The sequence below is a fragment of the Salarias fasciatus genome, chromosome 9 (assembly GCF_902148845.1).
Source record: "Salarias fasciatus chromosome 9, fSalaFa1.1, whole genome shotgun sequence".
Lineage (NCBI taxonomy): Eukaryota > Metazoa > Chordata > Actinopteri > Blenniiformes > Blenniidae > Salarias > Salarias fasciatus.
In genome coordinates this window covers 25,792,799-25,819,151 of record NC_043753.1, presented here as the reverse complement: position 1 = coordinate 25,819,151, position 26,353 = coordinate 25,792,799, and the positions used below count along the sequence as shown (strand labels likewise).

At 54.5% G+C, this 26,353-nt stretch overlaps 1 protein-coding gene across 1 annotated transcript; it reads right to left on the bottom strand.

The window, feature by feature from the left end:
• Nucleotides 1-380: 380 nt before the first annotated feature.
• cnn3a (calponin 3, acidic a) lies at nt 381-22,558 on the bottom strand. The gene is made up of 7 exons (XM_030099647.1): nt 22,425-22,558; nt 5,028-5,149; nt 4,138-4,204; nt 3,796-3,933; nt 3,581-3,697; nt 1,324-1,470; nt 381-990 (listed from the first exon to the last, which is right to left on the bottom strand). Exons 1-7 carry the CDS (start codon nt 22,479-22,481, stop codon nt 649-651), a joined length of 990 nt encoding a protein of 329 aa, XP_029955507.1. The 5' UTR covers nt 22,482-22,558; the 3' UTR covers nt 381-648.
• Nucleotides 22,559-26,353: the final 3,795 nt, after the last annotated feature.

Genomic DNA, 26,353 nt, shown 5'->3' with positions numbered 1-26,353 from the left:
ATAGAGCTGTAGAGTCACTATAGAGGAGCTGTAGAGTCACTATAGAGCAGCTGTAGAGTCACTATAGAGGAGCTGTAGAGTCACTATAGAGCAGCTGTAGAGTCACTATAGAGCAGCTGTAGAGTCACTATAGAGCAGCTGTAGAGTCACTATAGAGCAGCTGTAGAGTCACTATAGAGGAGCTGTAGAGTCACTATAGAGGAGCTGTAGAGTCACTATAGAGCAGCTGTAGAGTCACTATAGAGCAGCTGTAGAGTCACTATAGAGGAGGTGTAGAGTCACTATAGAGCAGCTGTAGAGTCACTATAGAGCAGCTGTAGAGTCACTATAGAGCAGCTGTAGAGTCACTATAGAGGAGATGTAGAGTCACTATAGAGCTGTAGAGCCACTATAGAGCAGCTGTAGAGTCACTATAGAGCAGCTGTAGAGGCACTATAGAGCAGCTGTAGAGTCACTATAGAGCAGATATGTGGCTACACAGCTGCAGGCTGCAGACCTCTGCTCTGGTGAAGCTGGAGAAAGGAAGAACTTTGAGGCAAACTGAGTTTGATGCATTGAGAGAAAAAAGACTGAGGAAAGCAAAAGACTTGCTCTGTTGTGTGGTTGATAAAATACATTTGTTAATACTGCTCTGCAGGGGGCGCTGTGCTAGTAGTCGATGTTGTGGGTGTTGTAGTGGGGGCTGTAGTCCTCGTGGTAGCCCCCGTGGTACTCCTCGTCCTGGAACTCGGCCTGATAGTCACTGTCGCTGATCTCGGAGCCGTTGGTGCCGGTGCCCTGGCTGCCGTTGGCGTGGACGACGGGCTCGGTGGGCGGGGCGCAGTACTTGGGGTCGTAGACCTGCCGGCCCAGCCCGTACACGCTCATGCCTCTCTGGGACGCCACCTTGTTGGTGCCCATCTGGAGGGAGATTGTGGAGTTGTCCGCCGGCTGCAGCGCCACCTTCTGATCAAAGATGTCTCTGCGGGTCCCGGGAGCCGACATGCCCGCCTGCCAGGTGAGAAGTCATGTGGTTACAGGATGACCGTGTTACCAGGACAGAATCACTCAGTGTCTTTTAAAGATGAGGACTGTCCTTCAGGTCCTGGAGGCATGGAGGGGGGGGGGGGGGGGGGGGGGGGGGGGGACTATTGCCCAGGGGCGAGTGTTTGACTGAGTTTGGAGGAGAGTCCAGGTCCACCTGGAGGTCACACTGATCTGTAACCTGAGGCTTCTCGTCCGTCTACTGGACCTGCACAGGTCCACCTGGGGTGGAAGACAGGTCTGTCCCGGTCCACCCTGCTGAGGACAGAAGACAGGAAGCAGAGGAGGGAGCGACCGCACCTGGCTGGCTCCTTTGTTGGTTCCCATCTGCAGACTGATGGTGGTCTGGTCGTAGGGCTTATCCGTCTGGGTCTTGGGGTCGTACAGGTGTCTCCTGGTCCCGTACGCAGTCATCCCAGCCTGGCTCGCACACTTGTTGGTCCCCATCTGAGGACAGAAGGACAGAGGCAGGATGAGCCCCCGAACCAGGAGTCTGCAGCGGCCCCATCCCGCTCTGAACGCTTTGACCGGCTGGGAGAGTTCCTGACGGCCAGAGCTCGGAGTGGAACCACCAAACCGTTCACCGGGTCTGCCAGAGCCTGCAGCAGGACCGGTCCGTCTGCATCCTGCTGAGAACTGCAGAAGCTACAAAGTTCTGCTCCACAGGACAGGGTCGGGTCCGCTGCACTGCTGCTCGCCCCGCAGGCTTACACTACAGAGAGGTACCTGGTACCTGTGCCCGACCCGGAGGACCAGGGCCAAGACCAGGGCCGAGACCCTCTGGACCTCCAACACATGGCGGCTGAGCTGTGGGGCTGTAACCAAACCCACACCAGACCACCGCCGCTCACCACGCCTCACCCAACGCCTCACCCCACGCCTCACCCAACGCCTCACTCCACGCCTCACCCCACGCCTCACCCAACGCCTCACCCAACGCCTCACCCCACGCCTCACCCAACGCCTCACCCCACGCCTCACCCCACGCCTCACCCAACGCCTCACCCCACACCTCACCCCACGCCTCACCCAACGCCTCACCCCACGCCTCACCCAACGCCTCACCCCACGCCTCACCCCACGCCTCACCCAACGCCTCACCCGATGCCTCACCCCACCCCTCACCCCACGCCTCACCCAACGCCTCACCCCACGCCTCACCCCACACCTCACCCCACGCCTCACCCGATGCCTCACCCCACCCCTCACCCCACGCCTCACCCAACGCCTCACCCCATGCCTCACCCCACGCCTCACCCAACGCCTCACCCCATGCCTCACCCAACGCCTCACCCCACGCCTCACCCAACGCCTCACCCCATGCCTCACCCCACGCCTCACCCAACGCCTCACCCAACGCCTCACCCCACGCCTCACCCCATGCCTCACCCCACGCCTCACCCCATGCCTCACCCAACGCCTCACCCAACGCCTCACCCAACGCCTCACCCCACACCTCACCCCACACCTCACCCCACGCCAGAGGAGTGGACAGTCCAGCCAACCCTCCAGAGGGGCTGGACTCTAGACCCCAGGTTCTAGAGCCTAGTCCCTCTTTAGGGGTGGGTTCCTGGGTCCAGACTGAGTGTGGAGCTGAGCCCAAACGTTTCAACAGTACCTCTCGGCCTCCTTCACAAGCTAAGACCCCGGCCCCCCAGTGCGGTGGGTCCAGGGGGGCCCTGGCCAGAACTCATGGTTCTCAGTGTTTCTGTTATGGATACAGACCCTGTTTTCAGATCATCGTTACAAAAATGTCAAACTTTAACGAAACAAAAAGTCAAAACGGTTGTTGGTATAAACGAGGCCTGAATGTCTGACGGGGTCCGGAGCAGGACCGGAGCCTGACTGGACAATGACAGGAACTGGACTGACCAGAGCCGGACCGGAGCCAGACCGGAGCCTGACCGGAGCCAGACCGGAGCCGGACCGGAGCCGGACCGGAGACTGGCTGGACCCTGACAGGAGCCGGACTGGAGTCGGACCGGAACCTGACCGGAGCCTGACCAGAGCCGGACCGGAGTCGGACAGGAACTGGACCGGAGCCAGACCGGAGCCGGACCGGAGTCGGACAGGAACTGGACCAGAGCCAGACCGGAGCCGGACCGGAGCCGGACCGGAGCCGGACCGGAGCCGGACCGGAGCCGGACCGGAGCCTGGCTGGACCCTGACAGGAGCCCGACTGGAGCCGGACTCGAGCCTGACCGGAGCCGGACTGGAGCCGGACCGGAGCCAGACCGGAGTCGGACCGGAGCCTGGCTGGACCCTGACAGGAGCCGGACCGGAGCCGGACCGGAGCCTGGCTGGACCCTGACAGGAGCCGGACTGGACCCTGACAGGAGCCGGACCAGAGCCGGACCGGAGCCTGGCTGGACCCTGACAGGAGCCGGACCGGAGCCGGACCGGAGCCTGGCTGGACCCTGACAGGAGCCGGACCGGAGCCGGACCGGAGCCGGACCGGAGCCTGGCTGGACCCTGACAGGAGCTGGACCGGAGCCGGACCGGAGCCAGACCGGAGCCGGACCGGAGCCGGACTGGAGCCGGAGCGGGGCGGCGGTACCTGCAGTCCGATGACGCACTGGCCCGCCTTGATCTTCTCGTCGTCAAAATGCCGAGCCTGTTTGTCGGCGTACTTCACTCCGATGTCGATCTTGGTGTCCATGCCTTTGGTCTTGGCCTGGACAGAGACAGACGTCAGCTCAGTGGGCAGCAGCAGGGGGGCGTCCTCGTGGGGGGGGGGGGGGGGGGGGGGGGGGGGGGGGGGGGGGTACTCACCATGCTGGCCAGAGCCAGCAGCGTGGTCTGGACCTGGGTCATGTTCCCGTTCTCAAACAGGTCGTTGGCCTCAAAGATGTCGTTGGGCTTCAGGCCGTACGACAGGATGGCCTTGATGAAGTTCCCCAGGTTCTCCAGCTGGACAGAGTGGGGGGGTTACCGTGTACCCTTCCCATCCCGATGGAGACTTCCCGTCAACACTGCCCCCCCACCCACTGGTACAGACCCTCACCCCACCCCAAGGCCTTTCTGGAGCCAGACCCTGATTGGACGCTGCCGTCCTGACAGGTCTGGAGCCGGACCCGGCGGCCATCTTTATCAGCGGCGCTGCTCAGCTCTCACCTTGTGCCAGTTGAGCTGCGACAGGTTGATCTTCTTCACCGAGCCGGGCTGCAGCTTATTGATGAGCCTACACACACACACACACACACACACACACACACACACACACACACACACACACACACACACACACACACACACACAAACAGATGTTATATACAGGTGTGTGAACTGCAGACCATGACAAACAGAAATGGGATGATCTGAGAAGCTGTCTGTGAGGACAGCAAGACCCTGTGAGGACGGCTGGACCCTGTGAGGACGGCTGGACCCTGTGAGGACGGCTGGACCCTGTGAGGACAGCTGGACCCTGTGAGGACTGCTGGACCCTTCGAGGACAGCTGGACCCTGTGAGGACGGCTGGACCCTGTGAGGACGGCTGGACCCTGTGAGGACGGCTGGACCCTGTGAGGACAGCTGGACCCTGTGAGGACGGCTGGACCCTGTGAGGACGGCTGGACCCTGTGAGGACTGCTGGACCCTGTGAGGACGGCTGGACCCTGTGAAGACGGCTGGACCCTGTGAGGACGGCTGGACCCTGTGAAGACGGCTGGACCCTGTGAGGACGGCTGGACCCTGTGAGGACTGCTGGACCCTGTGAGGACAGCTGGACCCTGTGAAGACGGCTGGACCCTGTGAGGACGGCTGGACCCTGTGAGGACTGCTGGACCCTGTGAGGACGGCTGGACCCTGTGAAGACGGCTGGACCCTGTGAAGACGGCTGGACCCTGTGAGGACGGCTGGACCCTGTGAGGACTGCTGGACCCTGTGAGGACGGCTGGACCCTGTGAAGACGGCTGGACCCTGTGAGGACGGCTGGACCCTGTGAGGACTGCTGGACCCTGTGAGGACGGCTGGACCCTGTGAGGACGGCTGGACCCTGGACTCACTCGCAGAGGATGACTCCGTCCTTCAGGCCCTTCTGGAAGTTGTCCCCGATGGGCATCCCGGTCAGCTCCTCGATCCAGAAGCGCAGCTCCTCCTCCTTCTGGGAGTCGTACTTCTGAGCGATCTGGAACGTTCAGGAGGACAGCGTCAGACCGGACTGGAGCTCTGGGGGGCGGGGGTCTGCCCCCCTCTTCTCAAAGGAATGAAAACAGCACAGAAGAACATTAAACCGGATTATTTGAACCCAGACTTCAGCTCAGGATAACTTCAGCCTGAATCAGGCTAGCAGCAGCAGCAGCTTCATCAGGAACCTAAATGTTCCCATGAGACCCGAGACGGTCTAAGTCTCTTTAAAGGCTTCATCTCAGCAGACCTGAGTGGCTCCATCTGATCCACCATGATCCACCATCCACACACCTGTCTGCATGGCGACCAGAACTACACTCCTGACCAAGACCCAAGACCCAAAAACCAAGAACCAAGGCAACACAACTAAACACTCCCAGACTGCTCCCAGACCCCCAGCTGGCAGCAGGGACCAGAACTACCAAGACCAGCAAGACCAGGAGGATACCAGCAAGACCAGGAGGAGAGCAGGAAGACCAGCAAGACCAGGAGGACACCAGCAAGACCAGCAAGACCAGGAGGAGAGCAGGAAGACCAGCAAGACCAGGAGGACACCAGCAAGACCAGCAAGACCAGGAGGAGAGCAGGAAGACCAGGAGGACCAAGAGGACTCTCAGGCTGTTTTCACATATATGTGGGCGGAGCCAAAGGCGCTGTATCCACTCCGCGCTGTATCAGTCACCTGATCCACTATTCTTCTTCTCTAGAACAGCAGCTGCAGCAGCGGCGCGGCACAGAACTGTGTCAGAGCTAACGACCAGCAGGTGGCAGTAGTGCAGCCAACGGGATGCAGGCTGCCGTAAAACATTACAGAAGAAGAAGTGTCAGTGCTAACGGAGCTAAAGGAGCTAACGGAGCTGAAGGAGCTAACGGAGCTAAAGGAGCTAATGGAGCTAAAGGAGCTAATGGAGCTAACGGAGCTAAAGAAGCTAACGGAGCTGAAGGAGCTAACGGAGCTAAAGGAGCTAATGGAGCTAAAGGAGCTAACGGAGCTAAAGGAGCTAAAGGAGCTAATGGAGCTAACGGAGCTAAAGGAGCTAACGGAGCTAACGGAGCTAAAGGAGCTAATGGAGCTAACGGAGCTAAAGGAGCTAATGGAGCTAATGGAGCTAACGGAGCTAATGGAGCTAACGGAGCTAATGGAGCTAACGGAGCTAAAGGAGCTAATGGAGCTAAAGGAGCTAATGGAGCTAACGGAGCTAAAGGAGCTAATGGAGCTAATGGAGCTAATGGAGCTAATGGAGCTAACGGAGCTAATGGAGCTAACGGAGCTAAAGGAGCTAATGGAGCTAACGGAGCTAAAGGAGCTAATGGAGCTAAAGGAGCTAATGGAGCTAACGGAGCTAAAGGAGCTAACGGAGCTGAAGGAGCTAACGGAGCTAAAGGAGCTAATGGAGCTAATAGAGCTAACGGAGCTAAAGGAGCTAAAGGAGCTAATGGAGCTAACGGAGCTAAAGGAGCTAACGGAGCTAACGGAGCTAAAGGAGCTAACGGAGCTAAAGGAGCTAATGGAGCTAATAGAGCTAACGGAGCTAAAGGAGCTAATGGAGCTAATAGAGCTAACGGAGCTAACGGAGCTAACGGAGCTAAAGGAGCTAACGGAGCTAAAGGAGCTAATGGAGCTAAAGGAGCTAAAGGAGCTGACCAGTAAACAGATTACTAATTTAATTAATGACGTGGTCTCGGATCGGGGCCTGGACTCCAGGACTCGCCGATACCGATGCCAGCATTTTCGGCAGTATCGGCGCAATTTCCAATACTGGTATCGGAATCGGAACAACTCTAACGCCCACTCTTGGTCACACGGTGGGGGGTGTGGGGGGGGCACAGTCAGAGGCACGTCCCCTCTACCAGTTCAGCTTAAGTTTCAGGTTCATTTTCAAAAATGTGGTGTAGCGAGACAAGGAGGAAACAGACAGTTTTCAAATGTGAACGTCTTCATGAGGTTACGGCAGCACATACTGCTCTTCACAAAGTGGAGAAAAGCATCTTATGTCCCTTAATCAGAGCAGCGTTTGCAAGCAGAAGCACACAGGGCATAAAAGGAACTGTCCGGGCTGTCTGTCTCGTGTCTGGGGCGGCGTCACCACCCCGGAGGAGCAGTGATTTGGGTTTTTGACGTCACAAACCAGAGAATTTCCAAACCAAGCGTTTGAGCACACCTAGCTGAAAGGTGGAGCGAGCAAGAGAAGGAGAGAATAGACTTTTCTCATTTTGGGGGTTGTGCACAGGCTCAGGACGCATATTACTGTTACAAACCATTGTAAAGTGAATTTTGCATAATATGGGACCTTTAAGGTTTCAAAACGAGTCATTGCGAGCGGAGAACAATGTTTTCACACACTGCAGGCGGCGGATGCTTCCAGACAAACCAGAGCGAGGTGAGGACGGACTGCTGAACCAGGAAGTCTCATCTGACGCAGGTATCGGCCCACAGCCGGTGACACACCCAGTGAAGGGGAAAATGTGAGCATTTGGAACGCTAAGTTATGTCCCTTTTGTCATTTGTCGAGGCGTTCTGACGCCACACAGGAATGCAGCTTGACATGGCAGCAGCCACGCTGAACACAGGAAACACCGCAGAGCCAGGAGCCAGCCTCCTGGCGCCGGGGCGAGCTGCAGCCCCCGGGGCGAGCTGCAGCCGCTGGGGCAGCCCCCGGGGCGAGCTGCAGCCCCCGGGGCGAGCTGCAGCCCCCGGGGCGAGCTGCAGCCCCCGGGGCGAGCTGCAGCCGCCGGGGCGAGCTGCAGCCGCCGGGGCGAGCTGCAGCCGCCGGGGCGAGCTGCAGCCGCCGGGCTTCCACACATCTGCTGCGCCGCATCCATCGACCCATGCCGCTCACAACAACCGATCGGAACATCACCAGAGGTCACGGTGGGGGTCAGAGGTCACACTGAGGGTCAGAGGTCACGGTGGGGGTCAGAGGTCACGGTGGGGGTCAGACGTCATGGTGGGGGTCAGAGGTCACGGTGGGGTCAGAGGTCATGGTGGGGGTCAGAGGTCACGGTGGGGGTCAGAGGTCACGGTGGGGGTCAGACGTCACGGTGGGGGTCAGAGGTCACAGTGGGGGTCAGAGGTCACGGTGGGGGTCAGAGGTCACGGTGGGGGTCAGACGTCACGGTGGGGGTCAGAGGTCACGCTGAGGGTCAGAGGTCACGGTGGGGGTCAGAGGTCACAGTGGGGGTCAGAGGTCACGGTGGGGGTCAGAGGTCACACTGAGGGTCAGCTTATATCTGTTATCAGTACAGTGTTCATATCTGTCCGTCCTAAACGTAGATTGTAATGATCTCTTTGTATCTGCTAATGTATATCTTTATATCTGTTATTTATGTCATTATATCTGTCTTGGATCGTTATGTAAATTATATTTGATTTATATCTGTCAGCTTATATTTATTACTTAATTATATGTGTCTTCGATTGTATTTCCGTTGTATTTAATTTATATTTAATAACTAGTTGTGTCGGTCAGTATATTCCTGTTATGTAATTATATCTAATTTTACATACAAATGACATTTCACTTTTCCTTGTCTGGCTGGGTTTTGTATTTTCCTACTTTTCTTTCTCCGTTTCTTGCTGCTGCGACCCTGCAGTTTCCCCATGCGGACAAATAAAGGACTTTCATTCCGTTTCCTTCTGCTTTCTCGTCTCCCCGTAGTTTCTCTGGATTGCGCGGTCCTGTACGGCAGCTGTTTTGTTGGCGGAGAGGACCGCAGAGTCAAGCGCACTTTTTCCCTTTGCAAAATGTGTAGAGGTCCCTGCTTTGGCGCAGAGGAGCCGCTGCGCAGAGTTTGGGGCTTGTTTTGTGCAGCGAGCTTTATGGGTAAGAACCCAGAGCAGAAAGGAGGAGGAGTTCAGTTCAATCCATCTCTCTGTCTGATCACTGGCCTGAAAGATCAGCAGGTGCTGGACGACTGAAACACCAGCAGAGTGTTGAACATTCATGACTGGAATCCAGGAATCGACCAGCTGACAGAGTCACACTGCTCAAGAGCACAAAGAGCAGAAAGAGAATCTCTCGACGGCACGAGGCCTCCTTCGGTTCACAGGAGGAGTGAGGAACGTTTCACCACAGCCTGTCTGCAGGAAACACTTCTGCGCTTTTGTTTCAGGAAGGTTTCATGTTGACGCTGGAGGAGTAGCGTCTGCACGCAGAATGAAGGAAAGTCAACAACCGAGTTCACCGCACTTCCCTCCTCCTCCTCCTCCTCTTCCTCCTCCTCTTCCTCCTCCTCCTCCTCGTTGTTTTTTCACCAATATATATTAGAGGTGCAGCGGTACAGATGACCCACGGTCCGGGCCGTCTCTCGGTTTTTCCACCACGGTTTCGGTTCGGTACACATTTTGTGCATAAAGAGAACAAGTTTTTCTTCTGAAAAAATATCCCCTTATTTTGCTTGTCAGCAGAAACTGCATTTCACAGTAACCATTAATACCATGATCACTGGTGTCCTGGATAATATCATGAACTTCTCTCATGATAACAGACACTGAACACAGTATTTTCAAATAATAAAGATCCTCTTATTGGCCGACTGCTTGTGTACATTATACAGCAGTAGAAAGCGGAGTTTACCCTCACCGGAGATTTAAACCAAGCTGGAGCCTCAGAGTTCTGTCTCCGGACTCTTCGCTCTGCTGGACATGCCTTCTGTAAGTATGGGGCTCAGTGTTGCCAGATTTGTTCAGTACAATATACAATAAAGCCGATGTGTTTGGAGCCACCGGTGGGGGCTTTCTTCAAGTCTCAGCTGGCTTTGGGAGCAGAAAAGCCCAAAACGGCACTTTGGAACAAGCAAAAATAAATAAAAATCTCTTACTTACGACTGCCAACACTGACAAGCGACTTTTCAAAATAAGAAGCTGATATTAAGCAGATCTGGCAACAACTGCTGCACTTTGACTGCTGCACCCCTCCGTAGGCGCTGCCCGGCGCTTCCAGTGTGCTTCGACAGTAGGAGCAAGACGCCGGCGCCGCGGCACGGCGCTCCGCGTCAGGTGGAATTTGGGGGTTAAACGACGAGCTGTAAAGCAGCCGTGTAAAATGAATCACAAAACCGAAAAAGCGCGGTCCATTAGGTCGGTTTGTCCCGTGCCGAGCGGCTCAATATTTTTCCGCGTACCGTTGCATCCCTAATATATATAAAGTTTTTTGGAATGAGTGCTGAGTGGAAATACTGCTGGGTGGAGGCTGAGAGGCTGAGCATAGCTACCGTCAGCTAGCTCGCTGCTGCCAGTGGTTCACAGGCTCGAGGAATTTTAAATGCAGCGGAAGAAATGTGAGAAAAGGCAGAGAACATGTCAGCAGCCTGACAGCAGAGCCGGAGGAGCTGGGCCTGCAGCCGGACGCCCCGGCTGAGGATGGAGGGAAGGCTTCAGTCTGAGAACCGCTGGAACGTCTGATTCAACCGCACCATGAGGGACTGCGTTTCAGTGGAGACAGAGCCCTCTAGTGGTCGTCGAGCGCTACTGCCACAGAAACACATCACTGATCTCTGACGTCACGGTAACCCAACAAGTCCTGCAATTCAAATGACCACAGTGGTCGTTAATTCATGCCTCAAATTACACCACGGGGTGCGTTTTAAAATCAAGCGCCCCCTATTGACCGTATAAGTAATGTCACAGACACCACAGACTGACGGGGAGATGTGAGGCTCAACAGAATGAAATGTGATTGAATTGAATTTATCTCAAATATAGTGGCCAAATTCTTCATTGAGAACTTTGTTTGAATTTACTGGAACCCTTTGTTGTCATTTTAGGTCTCTTCTTAAAATCGACACGGTGGAGCCTCACATGTGAAACAGGCCTGGTTCCAGAGGGGAAATTAAAAATGTGTCACAGGACTGATCATGATACATCACTGTAAAGGACTTGATCAGGGGAGTAAGATGATGCCAGACTGGAAGTTTGAATTTGCTCCTGCTCAGAGATATTGACCTTTGAACTTTGACTTTGGTGCTTCTTTTAAAGCTTCTATTTTGACAATGAAAAATGCTAGAATCATGGGACCAACTGTTATACAAAGCTCTTGAACTCCACTATCCTGTCAGGTTTGACTTGATATTATCACCAGCAGGGGGCATCACAATATCTGGTAAAAACTAAATTTCACCTATGTATATCAGTTTCATTTGAAAAAATAATCCAAAGGAGCATGCTCCTCCTCACTCTAAACCCCTAAATGTACTTAATTCGTATATTTCACTCTTCTATTTAGGGAAAACAGGTATTTTGAAGATAGAACTACAACTCCCAATTGGGCCATGGTGCAAATCCATGGATGACGTCATGAATCTTTGTAGTTCTTTCTGGGGTTTGAACGTAGGGTTACATTTCTGAACGTTATGAACAGCTGAACATGTACTGCTGGTAATGTTTAATCAGTGTCTTATGAATCGAGTGTGAAGAAACACATCGCTCTGGATTTATTTCTGTGATTTGCCAGCTACCATGTGACTCCTCGATGTTGCAATTCCCGCGAGATCTTGTGTTCTCGCGATACCAACAATCCCGCTCTCCAAATCAATGGTTTTTCGTCCACTGACAGTCTGTAAGATGATTTTAGCGCAGGGCTTCAGGCAGATGTGGAAGCCTGTTTGATCCGGTGCATACTCCCGCCGAGCAGATGTGCATATGAGACGGATGCGGCGGGTTATTGTGCATATGAGACCACTCGTGTTCTTCGCACTACGATTCCCATGATTCTTTGCGGCCTGGTCACATGAACACACCTCCGATTGCTTGTAGCTAAGCTAGTCGGTTCAAACAGAGCGGCAAACATGGAGCTTCAGGCACATTCTACACCTCTAACCTGTCAGTCACCATAATCACACAGTCTGTTGTTACTTAATGCAAAGAGGAGTATTTGTGGGCACTCATTATTACTTAAAAAGCAAAACTTCGTTCTTTAAGAAAAAAAAAATGCAGTCCGTGACGCACATCTGCTTCCGGGTCGGAGGTCAGAGTCCTTAACAACCGCGACTGGTTGTCAAGGACGCAGCGGAGCAGTAGCTCTGCAGAGAACGCTGTCAGGAGGCACGGAGGAACGAAAAAACTGCAGATCACATCCATAACTGGAGTGGAAACCTTGAAGACAAAGAGTATATCTGACTCAAGAGAAGCACTGTGCAAATTACAATACACATATTTCTCCATTCTATAGATTTGTTTCTTGTTTTGTTATTGTGGTTCATGTTGTGGCTTCTGATCGGTTTTGAAAATAAAACTGAAATCATTCAATGCAGAGAATTTGTAATTATTATTATGAAGTACAGCTCACTCCGCCCGCTCTGTTCCGCTAAAAAGAAGAAAAAAAACCCCGTCAGTCCGTGGTGTCTGTGACATTACTTATACGGTCAAAAGGGGGCGCTTGATTTTAAAACGTACCCCGTGGTCGTAATTTGAGGCATGAATTAACGACAGTCTCCGGTAACCGGTTACACGGCGGTTAACGTCCCGGTTACAGGAGTAGAGAACACTGTTCACGCTGACACCACTAGCTTACATTCTACAATGTAGCACAGAGGACAGACTGGAGACCAGAGGACAGACTGGAGAACACAGAGGACAGACTGGAGACCAGAGGACAGACTGGAGACCAGAGGACAGACTGGAGAACAGAGGACAGACTGGAGAACAGAGGACAGACTGGAGAACAGAGGACAGACTGGAGACCAGAGGACAGACTGGAGAACACAGAGGACAGACTGGAGAACAGAGGACAGACTGGAGACCAGAGGACAGACTGGAGACCAGAGGACAGACTGGAGAACACAGAGGACAGACTGGAGAACAGAGGACAGACTGGAGACCAGAGGACAGACTGGAGACCAGAGGACAGACTGGAGAACACAGAGGACAGACTGGAGAACAGAGGACAGACTGGAGACCAGAGGACAGACTGGAGAACACAGAGGACAGACTGGGGACCAGAGGACAGACTGGAGACCAGAGGACAGACTGGAGAACAGAGGACAGACTGGAGACCAGAGGACAGACTGGAGAACACAGAGGACAGACTGGAGAACAGAGGACAGACTGGAGACCAGAGGACAGACTGGAGACCAGAGGACAGACTGGAGAACACAGAGGACAGACTGGAGAACAGAGGACAGACTGGAGAACAGAGGACAGACTGGAGAACAGAGGACAGACTGGAGACCAGAGGACAGACTGGAGAACAGAGGACAGACTGGAGACCAGAGGACAGACTGGAGAACACAGAGGACAGACTGGAGAACAGAGGACAGACTGGAGACCAGAGGACAGACTGGAGACCAGAGGACAGACTGGAGAACACAGAGGACAGACTGGAGAACAGAGGACAGACTGGAGACCAGAGGACAGACTGGAGACCAGAGGACAGACTGGAGAACAGAGGACAGACTGGAGACCAGAGGACAGACTGGAGAACACAGAGGACAGACTGGGGACCAGAGGACAGACTGGAGACCAGAGGACAGACTGGAGAACAGAGGACAGACTGGAGACCAGAGGACAGACTGGAGAACACAGAGGACAGACTGGAGAACAGAGGACAGACTGGAGACCAGAGGACAGACTGGAGAACAGAGGACAGACTGGAGACCAGAGGACAGACTGGAGACTTGTAGACGAGTCTGACTGACTGGCTCTGAGGACAGGACCAACCGTTCCACATCCCAGCAGGTGGTGAGAAGAGTCCAGACCCGACTCCAGCCGACCCCCCCTCTGATTGGTGCAGACTGAACCAGGAGTCCTGCCCCAGCAGCCGGCTAGCAGCTAACGGCTAACGGCTAACAGCTAACAGCTAACAGCTAACCGCAACCAACCGTGATTCGCAGTCTGACCGCCGTTCCTCACCACTCCATGTCTGACCTCTGACCTCCAGACAGTTTCTAACTCTCTGTGCACCTGCTTCTTGTCTTTGTTTGTTTTACTACCCAGAATGCACTGTGCTCCTCTCATACAGCTGCTGGGAAGTCGGCGGGAGACCGGCAGCTTCAGGGACCAGAGTTCACCTGGAGGATCCAGAACGAGCTCACGCTCAGAGGAAGTGGACGTCCAGCAGGTCCTGGACTGACCTGAGGTCGCGACCCCACAGGCTGGGGTGAAGGTTCCCTCACAGCGTGCAGAACCTGAGGTCTGGTCTGCGGTCGGCTGCGTCACCGTGGGCTCAGCAGCAGAACCAGCGGCCCTCGGGAGGAGGGGGACCTTCCAGCAGTCTGCCGGGAGCTGAACGTTCCCGGAGGAAGCGTGACCCCGGACCTTGACCCTAGCATTAGCAGGACGTGCTGAAAAGCTGCTGTGAGACGTAATCCGTCACGAGCTCCAGCAGCGCCCTGCCAGGCCAGAACAATCTGGAACCACAGACACCGCTGACTCGGCCGGACTCTGGACAAACATGGACCCACGCCATCAACGCTCATTTCTCGGGCCGCATTGGAACCTGCTGCATTCCAATTTTGGGCCATGGACCTTATGTTTGACACCCCTGATCTGCAGAAGACAGTGTGGAGCGGCGTTTAACTTCTGAAATCTCCACTGCAGGACTGGGCGATAGGCGGACTTTTTCAAAAAATTCAATTCTGAATAATTCACCAGGGTTAGGTTCTAGGAGAGGCTGATCAGACACAGCGCCCCCCAGTGGCCTGGAAGACAGTGCTGTCTGCTCCTCACACTCCTGTCTGTTCAGCAGGGAGTCGTCCTGAAGCTGAAGCAGAGAATCCTTCCTGTGAGCGGCCGTGCACGGCGACATGCCCGGCGGTGCACGGCGCCGTGCACGGCGGTAATCACAGGGCAGCACTGTCAACAGCAGGCTGTCAGCACATTCCATGGGAACTGTTCCGCTCTGTCGCTGCTCTCATGGAAAAACAAAGAGTTCCGGCAGAACCGCCGAGAAGGTGGAGACACACTCACACCCCTGGAGACGGGTCTGGACGCAGAACCGCCACCAGCGGCGTCCCGCTTCACGGACAGGGACTCTGAACCCTGAGAGGAGGACGTCCTCCCTGTTCCTGCAGGATCTGAGGGAAACCAGGCTGGAGGGAAACTCCAGAGCCTCTGTCCCCATGTAGACGGCAGAGACTCTGATGCTGATGCTGGTCCTGGTCCTGGTCCTCCTCCCAGTCCAGATCCTCCTGGTCCTGGTTCCAGTCCAGATCCGTGTGTCTTGTTCTCCGTGGTTTCAGGACGGAAACAGCCGGCCCTCCGTGGCTCCTGGGACCACTGAGAGAACTTCCTGGTTTTCAAACTCCACAGTGCCGCCGTGTAAACAGACATCGAGTTAAGGGACATTGTTTTTGGCTCGGCGCACGCTCCATCTGCAATGAATCATGGTCTTTTGAGTCCAGCAACGAGTAGGCGCGAAACTCACCACACTTTTGTCCGTGTGAGGCTTCCGTAACGCACGATACGAACTGTTATTCTGAGCGCGCACGTCGCACATGCTTCCTTCTGAAAGTCAGCGACTTGTACGGCCTGCAGAGAAATCATGAACAACAGAACCACCGTTCTGTCTGCGTTCCGTCTGCAGAACGGAGTCACCGCAGCGTCTGCCTCTGCAGGCCAGTGGAGGAGGTTGCCAGATCTGTCGATCCAGCCCGTAAAAACATCTGAAACTCGTAGAAAGCAGCCCAAACCTCCATCTCGGTTGAAAATGCACGTTAAACCGTATATGTATGATAAAAAAACACGCCATAAACACATAATCATTTAATCAACCCGTCCAACATGTTCAATAAAGAAGCTTGCTTTGGCGGAAACCCCATCCAATCTGGCAACACAGAGCCGCTCCGGTCAGAGCTGCTTTGTTCTGAGAACAGCACGACGTGCGCCGTGGTTTGGAAAGGGAGATCCCGACTGAATGCGCTGACTTGTAAACGGGGAACTCTCTGGCTGCTACAGCAGGGAAACGGGGTGTTCCTGATGTCTCAGAAACCAGATATCAGCTGGTCAGAGAGTCTTTCTACCGTCACGACGTCTGGACTGAGGGGGAGGGGCTGATGCTCACTTCTCTCAGATGAACTGTCAAAGTGTGATCCATTAACACACACACACACACACACACACACACACACACACACTCCAGTGGGAGTGGTGCTGGCTGGTGTTCTGGAGACGGTGAAATGTGAAGTTCTGATTCTGGTCCAGTGAGTCATTTTAAAGACTGCTGTTTGCTGCAGCGCGGGACGAGTGTGGGGCGGGGCGAGGGCCTCGGGGAGCCTTGGGGGGCTGTGGGGGGCCGGGGGGGGGGGGCCGCGGGGGGGCGGAGGGGGAGCCCCGCCAGGCGCTTGCAGCTGAAGAATGCGGGGAATGCAGCCGGAGCAGTCCTCACAGCCTGTCCTCTGCACGCCGCCGGAGGACATCCTGAGGCAGGCATCAAACCGTCCGAACGGCTTCACACTGCTCCACCGACACACACACAGCTCCCGGCAGCCCTCAGCAGCAGTCTGGGCCTCTCTCCAGGTGACCTTCACGTGACCTCTGAAGGTTGAATGTCCAGCGGTTTAACGTTTCAGGACTTCCTGGAAGAGTCTGCTGTCCTCTAACTATTCTACATTCTGCTGGATCCACCATGAGACCAGCAGGACCTGGACCCAGCAGGACCCAGACCCCACGGTCCACACAGGACGTCCTCCAGCTGCCGCTCACCACAGCTGGACACACAACTTCCTGAACACTGCTCCCCCGGGGGGGGGGGGGGGGGGGGGGGGCTTCTAAAAACAAGGAATCAAGGAAACTTTCTGGAAAGTCTCTGGCTCCGTCTCCGGGTGGACAACAGAAACTCTGGTCCTAGTCCTGGTCCTGGTCCTGGTCCTGGTCCTGGTCCTGGTCCTGGTCCTGCTCCTGGTCCTGGTCCTGGTCCTGCTCCTGGTCCTGGTCCTGCTCCTGGTCCTGCTCCTGGTCCTGCTCCTGGTCCTGGTCCTGGTCCTGCTCCTGGTCCTGGTCCTGCTCCTGGTCCTGGTCCTGCTCCTGGTCCTGGTCCAGGTCAAATTAAAGCTCAGATTTTAGTTCAGATCTAAGTATAAAAAGTTGTTTTCAGAAAGTTTCACTGAAAGGTGGGGCGGGGCCTGCAGGACTCTGGTCCAGAGAGTCCAGAGGGGTCCAGAGAGTCCAGAGAGTCCAGAGAGTCCAGAGAGACACTCTGTGTGAGCAGAGCTCCCAGCAGGGGGTCGTGTTCCCAGCTTGCAGTGTTCCTGTGGAGAGAACATCTTGAGGCCGGAGCGCCGGCTGGACTGAAACCTGAGCCCCGGCCAGAGGCTCCTCCTCCAGGCTCCAGGCTCCAGCTGGACCCGGCAGGACCCGGCAGGACCCACTTCCTGCTGCGGGGCGGGGAGTGTTCAGCTGCAGCTTCACGGCTCAGGGTTTGATCCGGACCAGGGTTCGCTTCAGGGACTCTTTAGAAAGTCAGCTTCATGACTGAAAGGCCTCCTGGTCCGGATCAGACCAGCGCAGGCTGGCCCCTGTAGTAACACAGGACTCTCCAGCAGCCATGAGACATGGAGCGCAATGCATTCTGGGTAGCAAAACAATCAAAGCTAACGGTGCGATTCACCACGGAGGTATTCATGACTGAAGAAGGTGGAAATGAGACGCTGAAGGTCCTGAGGGTGACGCTGAAGTGAAGGTTTGAGACGGTGTGAAGGAGTCCGACAGTTCTGCTCTCTGGTCAGACGCTCCACTGCAGACAGGAACCTCTACGGGGCTCTGCTGGGGTCACCGACCCCACAGACATCGACCTCAGAGTTCAACGGCAGGCCGTCAGGGTGGGCCGTCACCCAGAGATCAATCCGGCTCAGGCTGACCTGAAGAAGGTCTGAAGAAGACCTGAAGAAGACCTGGTCCACACGGCGTTCATATGGTTCAAACCGAGGAAGCAGGAAATGAAAACACTCCTCCTGCCAAAGACCGACACGCTGCGCTGGGATCGGCTGACGGCCGGCGCAGGACTGCAGGATCTGGTTTGGAGTGTTGTTCTGGGGTTTCAGCTGCTCTCAGGAGCAGGACTGCTATCAGACCCTGAACCCGGAGCGCTGCTTCGGCCAGACTCCATCCTGAGGTGCAGCACATCTGGGCGCTGCAGCTGGTTTAGGTCTGGGACTCTGCAGGCTGCTGACTGACTACAAGCCGCTGGACTTCAGGGGTCTGGAGGGGACGTCCACCAGGACAGCTCCTCTGAGACCTGGACAGAATGAAGCCTCAGAAGCTTCTGGAAGCTCTGTCTGAAGGATTCACACACTCCATCAGACAGTAGAAGTGAGGTGTGTGAATCAGTCGTCAGGCTCAGCAGCAGCTGGTGGTGTCGGAGCATCTGTAGACCTTCATGTCAGCATCTGATCATCTCCTGTCCTTCACTGCCGGTATGTTTCCTGTAGCTGCTGTACCGGGACCAGGCTGGTTAAAGTGAAGCTCCACTGATGTTTGTGGTTTTCTATATTCAGCAGTGTTTTCATATGAATCTGTTCATCTGACTGCCTGTTTTCATGAACAGCAGAACCGGGTCAGGATCTGGTATCAACACCACCGAGGAGGCAGAACTTCCTCCTGGACCACACAACCAGGACACCAGTCAACCTGCACAGCGAGAATACTGACCAATAGCCACCGGCCGTGACCTACAGTCGTCAGATACAGTCTGAAACAGTCAGCTACAGTCACCCACAGTCAGCAACAGTCATCTGCAGTCACCTACAGTCAGCAACAGTCATCTGCAGTCACCTACAGTCAACTGCAGTCACCTACAGCCACCAACAGTCACCTACAGTCACCCACAGTCGGTGACAGTCAGCAACAGTCATTCACAGTCACCTACAGTCAGCAACAGTCATCTACAGTCACCTACAGCCAACTACAGTCATCTACAGTCAGCTAAAGTCACCTATAGCCAGCAACAGTCATCTACAGTCAGCTAAAGTCACCTATAGCCAGCAACAGTCATCTACAGTCACTTACAGTTGATTACAGTCAGCAACAGTCATTCACAGTCACCTACAGCCAGGTACAGTCAGCTATAGTCAGCTACAGTCGGCTACAGGCAGCAACAGTCATTTACAGTCACGTACAGCCAGCAACAGTCATCTACAGTCACTCACAGTCGGTTACAGTCAGCAACAGTCATCTACAGTCACCTACAGCCAGGTACAGTCAGCTATAGTCAGCTACAGTCGGCTATAGTCAGCAACAGTCATCTACATTCAGCAACAGTCACCTACAGTCACCCACAGTCGGTTACAGTCAGCAAGAGTCATTCATAGTCACCTACAGCCAGCTACACTCAGCTACAGTCAGCAACAGTCACCTCCAGTCAATTACAGTCAGTTATAGTCAGCTACTATCGGCTATAGTCAGCAATAGTCATCTACAGTCAGCTACAGTCACCTACAGGAAGCAGCAGTCATCTACAGTCAGTCACAGTCAGTTACAGTCCGCAACAGTCATCTAAAGTCACCTACAGCCAGCAACAGTCAGGTACAGTCAGCCACAGTCCGTGTGAAGCCTCTGGAGCTTGCGTTTGCACTGTAGGAGGGAGTCACGCAGAGAAAAGGCCACAGTGGGACAGAGAGAACAAACAAACTCCCCAGAGAGAGAGAGAGAGAGAGAGAGAGAGGACCTCCTTCTGTGAGCGAGCAGAGCAAACCACTTCACCACCTCCCATCTTCAACATCCAGTCAATGCTCCACACAGCAGGTCTGCAACAGGGTCACTACACTAGTCTAGAGACAACAGCGGCAGCTAGCAGGGCTAACAACAGGCAGAACGCAAGGGTCTGCTACAGCGCCTCTGGAGGGGGGAGGGGGGAGGGATGGGGGGGGGGACAGAGGGATGGATGGATGGATGGATGGATGGATGGATGGATGGATGGATGGAAAGAGTACATCCATGGTGTTTGAAAGAGAGGCCTAGACCGATTTGATTGTGTTATTTCAAACCAGTTACCGACTAACTACTGACAAACTACCGACTAACTACTGACAAACTACTAACTAACTACTGACTACTGACAAACTACTGACAAACTACCGACTAACTACTGACAAACTACTAACTAACTACTGACTACTGACAAACTACTGACTAACTACCAACTAACTACTGACAAACTACTGACTAACTACCGACTAACTACCGACTAACTACTGACTGCTGACAAGCTACTGACTAACTACCGACTAACTACCGACTAACTACTGACTACTGACAAACTACTGACAAACTACTGACTAACTACTGACTACTGACAAACTACTGACTACGACTAACTACTAACTACTGACTACTGACAAACTACTGACTAACTACTGACTACTGACAAACTACTGACTAACTACCGACTAACTACTGACTACTGACAAACTACTGACTAACTACCGACTAACTACTGACTACTGACAAACTACTGACAAACTACCGACTAACTACCGACTAACTACTGACTACTGACAAACTACTGACTACTACTAACTACTAACTACTGACTACTGACAAACTACTGACAAACTACCGACTAACTACCGACTAACTACTGACTACTGACAAACTACTGACTACTACTAACTACTAACTACTGACAAACTACTGACTAACTACTGACTACTGACAAACTACTGACTAACTACCGACTAACTACTGACAAACTACTGACAAACTACCGACTAACTACTGACTACTGACAAACTACCGACTAACTACCGACTAACTACTGACTACTGACAAACTACTGACTACTGACTAACGACAGTTCCCAGGAGCTGAGACAGCTCATTGGAGACCACCATGAGAGAAGTGAGACGGTGTCCTCAGAGGACTGACCAACACTCATGGAGCAGTGAGGATGAGGTTCAGTCTGACCCCAGGAACACCATGTGACCTTTGAGGGCTGCTCCACCAATCGCCCTCTGACTCTCACTCCAACATGGAAACATCAGGAGGAGTGTGTCAGTGGTGAGGGGCGTGGCCTCAAGGTGAGGGGTGTGGCCTCATGGGGATGGGGCGTGGCCTGTGAAATATGAATGAAATGTCCTGACTGGGACAAGTTTTGTCTGCTGCACCACCCTTATGAAGCAACAAGCTCCACCCACCCGAAGCAACAAGCTCCACCCACATGAAGCAACAAGCTCCACCCACCCGAAGCAACAAGCTCCACCCACCCAAAGCAACAAGCTCCACCCACCCGAAGCAACAAGCTCCACCCACCCGAAGCAACAAGCTCCACCCACCCGAAGCAACAAGCTCCACCCTCACAAAGCAACAAGCTCCACCCACACAAAGCAACAAGCTCCACCCACAAAAAGCAACAAGCTCCACCCACCCGAAGCAACAAGCTCCACCCACACAAAGCAACAAGCTCCACCCACACAAAGCAACAAGCTCCACCCACAAAAAGCAACAAGCTCCACCCACCCGAAGCAACAAGCTCCAAACTCCCGAAGCAACAAACTCCAAACTCACGGAGCACCACTTTAACCTGCGCCACCCTGGTGGAGCCTCCACCCCGGGGCCAGCTGGCCTCTCCAGGCTGATGTTTACCTTGTTGTTGCTCCATCTGCAGGGACTGTTTGGACTCATGGATCAAAGCAACACAACATTTGTGCTACTTTTTGACTTTTTTAAGCTCACATGGTGAGCCAGTTTGGAGCCTGTGACGAACCTGTTTGGGCCTGCGGACCTCATGTTTGACACCCTGATCCCACAGTTCCCAGGGACGGAATATGTGGGTTCATCAGACTGCTGCTACGTGGCAGAGAGAGAGCGGAGAGAGAGGAGAGAGAGGAGAGAGAGGAGAGAGAGAGGAGGCCCCGATCAGAGAGCCATGGAGCCATGGAGCCAGGGCAAACATTTAACAGAGCAAACAATGGAGGGGGGAGAGAGAGAGAGAGAGAGAGAGAGAGCGAGAGAGAGAGAGAGAGAGAGAGAGAGAGAGAGAGGGAAAGAGAGTTTGAGAGGGGGGGAATGAGGGGGGAGAGGGAAAGAGAGTTTGAGAGAGGGGAAGAGAGCGAATGAGAGAGGGAGGTTAGAGATGGGGAGAGAGAGAGAGAGAGAGAGAAAGAGAGAGAGAGAGAGAGAGGAGAGAGAGAGAGAGAGAGAGAGAGAGAGAGAGAGAGAGAGAGAGAGAGAGAGAGAGAGAGAGAGTAGTTCAGCTCCAGTAAATCTCAGAGGAGCCTCCAGAGGAAAACCTGCAGCTCTTTGTTAACTTTTCCTCTCTCTCCTCCCTGTCCCCCCGTCCCCCGGTCCCCCGGTCCCCCGTCCCCCCGGTCTCCCCCGGTCCCCCGTCCCCCGAGCCGCTCACCTTGCTGCGGACCTCCGCGGACAGGCCGTACGCGGGTCCCTTGTTAAAATGCGTCATTTTGTCGGAGTTCGAGCAGGAGTCCTGTGGATCCGTCCGGCCGGGAGGAGACTGGAGCCGCTCTCAGCCCCGCACACGGCCCCGCGCAGCCTCTGCGGGGCTGCGCCCCCTGCTGGACAAGCCGCGCATGGAGCCACGCACCGCAGCCAATCACAGCACGACGGTCGGGTCAGGACCCGCCCCCTGCTGGAGCCCCTTCAGAACAGCCTGACACACACTGGACACACACTGTGGGACTGTCTTTCTGAACCCTTCCAGCCTCTCTGGGTCTCTGTCTTCCTGGACTCTCCCGGTCTGTCTGGGTCTCTGTCCTCCTGGACTCTCCCGGTCTCTCTGGGTCTCTGTCCTCCTGGACTCTCCCGGTCTCTCCCGGTCTCTCCCGGTCTCTCTGGGTCTCTGTCCTCCTGGACTCTCCCGGTCTCTCTGGGTCTCTGTCTTCCTGGACTCTCCCGGTCTGTCTGGGTCTCTGTCTTCCTGGACTCTCCCGGTCTCTCCCGGTCTCTCCCGGTCTCTCTGGGTCTCTGTCCTCCTGGACTCTCCCGGTCTCTCTGGGTCTCTGTCTTCCTGGACTCTCCCGGTCTCTCTGGGTCTCTGTCTTCCTGGACTCTCCCGGTCTGTCTGGGTCTCTGTCCTCCTGGACTCTCCCGGTCTCTCTGGGTCTCTGTCCTCCTGGACTCTCCCGGTCTCTCCCGGTCTCTCTGGGTCTCTGTCTTCCTGGACTCTCCCGGTCTCTCTGGGTCTCTGTCCTCCTGGACTCTCCCGGTCTCTCTGGGTCTCTGTCCTTCTGGACTCTCCCGGTCTCTCTGGGTCTCTGTCCTCCTGGACTCTCCCGGTCTCTCTGGGTCTCTGTCTTCCTGGACTCTCCCGGTCTCTCCCGGTCTCTCTGGGTCTCTGTCTTCCTGGACTCTCCCGGTCTCTCTGGGTCTCTGTCCTCCTGGACTCTCCCGGTCTCTCTGGGTCTCTGTCTTCCTGGACTCTCCCGGTCTCTCTGGGTCTCTGTCCTCCTGGACTCTCCTGGTCTCTCCCGGTCTCTCTGGGTCTCTGTCTTCCTGGACTCTCCCGGTCTCTCTGGGTCTCTGTCTTCCTGGACTCTCCCGGTCTCTCTGGGTCTCTGTCCTCCTGGACTCTCCCGGTCTCTCTGGGTCTCTGTCCTCCTGGACTCTCCCGGTCTCTCTGGGTCTCTGTCTTCCTGGACTGTCCCGGTCTCTCTGGGTCTCTGTCCTCCTGGACTCTCCCGGTCTCTCTGGGTCTCTGTCCTCCTGGACTCTCCAGGTCTCTCTGGGTCTCTGTCCTCCTGGACTCTCCCGGTCTCTCTGGGTCTCTGTCCTCCTGGACTCTCCCGGTCTCTCTGGGTCTCTGTCCTCCTGGACTCTCCCAGTCTCTCTGGGTCTCTGTCCTCCTGGACTCTCCCGGTCTCTCTGGGTCTCTGTCCTCCTGGACTCTCCCGGTCTCTCTGGGTCTCTGTCCTCCTGGACTGTCCCGGTCTCTCTGGGTCTCTGTCCTCCTGGACTGTCCCGGTCTCTCTGGGTCTCTGTCCTCCTGGACTCTCCCGGTCTCTCCCGGTCTCTCTGGGTCTCTGTCCTCCTGGATTGTCCCGGTCTCTCTGGGTCTCTGTCCTCCTGGACTCTCCCGGTCTCTCTGGGTCTCTGTCCTCCTGGACTGTCCCGGTCTCTCTGGGTCTCTGTCCTCCTGGACTGTCCCGGTCTCTCTGGGTCTCTGTCCTCCTGGACTGTCCCGGTCTCTCTGGGTCTCTGTCCTCCTGGACTCTCCCGGTCTCTCCCGGTCTCTCTGGGTCTCTGTCCTCCTGGACTCTCCCGGTCTCTCTGGGTCTCTGTCCTCCTGGACTGTCCCGGTCTCTCTGGGTCTCTGTCCTCCTGGACTGTCCCGGTCTCTCTGGGTCTCTGTCCTCCTGGACTCTCCCGGTCTCTCTGGGTCTCTGTCCTCCTGGACTGTCCCGGTCTCTCTGGGTCTCCTGCAGCTGGACAGGTTCAGGTTGAAATCCTGATGGGAGGAAAATCCCAGCAGCCACACATGAGCAAAGCTTTATTAGACACACATATTGTGAAAGGACGATGAGGACTGTGAGGGGCTGAGTCCCCTGCACTGGACTGGTTCTGGTCCACAGGCTCATCTGACCTCCGACCCTTACCTGTTAGGGGGTTTGGGTCTTGAGAGTCTGACCTGGATGTGACTGGGCTGCTCGGACTGTAAGGCTGACTGCAGTTTGATTTTTCAACCTTCAGAGACATAAAAGACAAAATCCAGCCCCTTCCTTGTGCAGTCCAGGTCTTGCTGAACCACCTTCACACGTCTGGTCCTCCTTTACTCCTGAATGCCTTGAAGACGTCTCGCCACTGATGGCGAAAACCAAACCCTCCTCCAGTCCTGTAGATGTGTTTCTGACTCTGTCGGACCATGAGGGACCAGAATGTTCAACCTGTCCGTCTCTCCTGGTGTCTTTCCTTCCACCTTCAAGCATGCAGTCGTAGAACCTAAACTGAAGAACCCTAACTTGGACCAACTTAAGAACTACAGGCCGATATCTAAACTCCACTATTTGTCCAAATTGTTAGAAAAGATGGAGGCATAACTTTTTTTTCTTTTTTTTACAAGCACACGACCTCTACATGTTTTGGACAGACTTTGTGAACACCGCTCTACTGAAAGAGTCCAGACCTCCTGATGTCTGCCGACTCAGGGAGATGGACAGTGCTGGTCCTGGAGGACCTGTCCTCGACCTTGGACGCAGTCGACCACCAGATCCTGATAGACTGCAGGACCTGATTGGACTGTCAGGTCCAGGACTCCAGTGGTTCTCCTCCTACCTGGCTGGGAGGAGCTTCAGTGTGTCGGCCAACCACATCACGCCTGAGCCAGCCGGCCTGCAGTGTGGTGTGCCTCAGGGCTCAGTTCTGGGACCCTGGATCCTCTGGGTCAGATACCGTATTGGCCCGAATATAAGACGACTCCGATTATAACACGACTCCTATTTTTCAAAGATAATTTTGTGAAAAAAAAAAAATGCTGAAGACAATAAGGTCACTCATAAAACAACTTTTTATTCTACAATTATTATAAACTCAAAAACTCACAACTGAGATAACATTTCACGAGATATAAAATGAAAAAATATATTCTCTTTCTCAAAAATAAGCAACAAACAAGAAGCCTCAAGAGGTCAAAACTGCATAAATGATGTAAATAACTTTCCAGTGCCTTCAGCTGAATTGGCAGTAGTTTGATGACTCTGCTGCGTTGATCACCATCAGTTTAAAGTTGGTATCATAACTTCTCCTCTGTTGTTGCTCAGTTGTCCAGCGTTCAGCCCCTTTGTTCCAGATGATCCGCCATTTTTCATCAGATCATTTGATCTCATTTCATCGCTCCACTCGCTCTCTGGTCAGCGATACTTTGGCTCCATCTAGCGGCGCGGATGCGTATTGACCATCTACCGTAAGTCCGCGATTATAACACGACCCCACTTTTTAGGATGCAATTTCTGGAAAAAAAACATCATCTTATATTCGGGCCAATACGGGAATCCAGCAGTTGAGTGTCTCCCAACACCTATTTGGTGACGACCTGCAGCTGTTCTGCTCCTTCAAGGCTTCAAGGTTGATAAACTGAGCCTCTAATAAACGGCTGGTCACGAACTCAGCGGCGGTTCAGCGACTGCAGCCTTCAGCTGGTTTCAGAGAAAACAGAGACTGACTGGCATGACTGCCCTGGACAGAGCCGTCCACTGCTGAGCAGCACCTCGGCCATCTGAGCCTGGAGCCGCAGCCAAGCTGAGGAATCCTGGGGGATCTTTGATGAAGCCATGTCACTGGACCGCCACTCGAGGCAGCCGTTAGAACCTGTTTCTTCCAGCT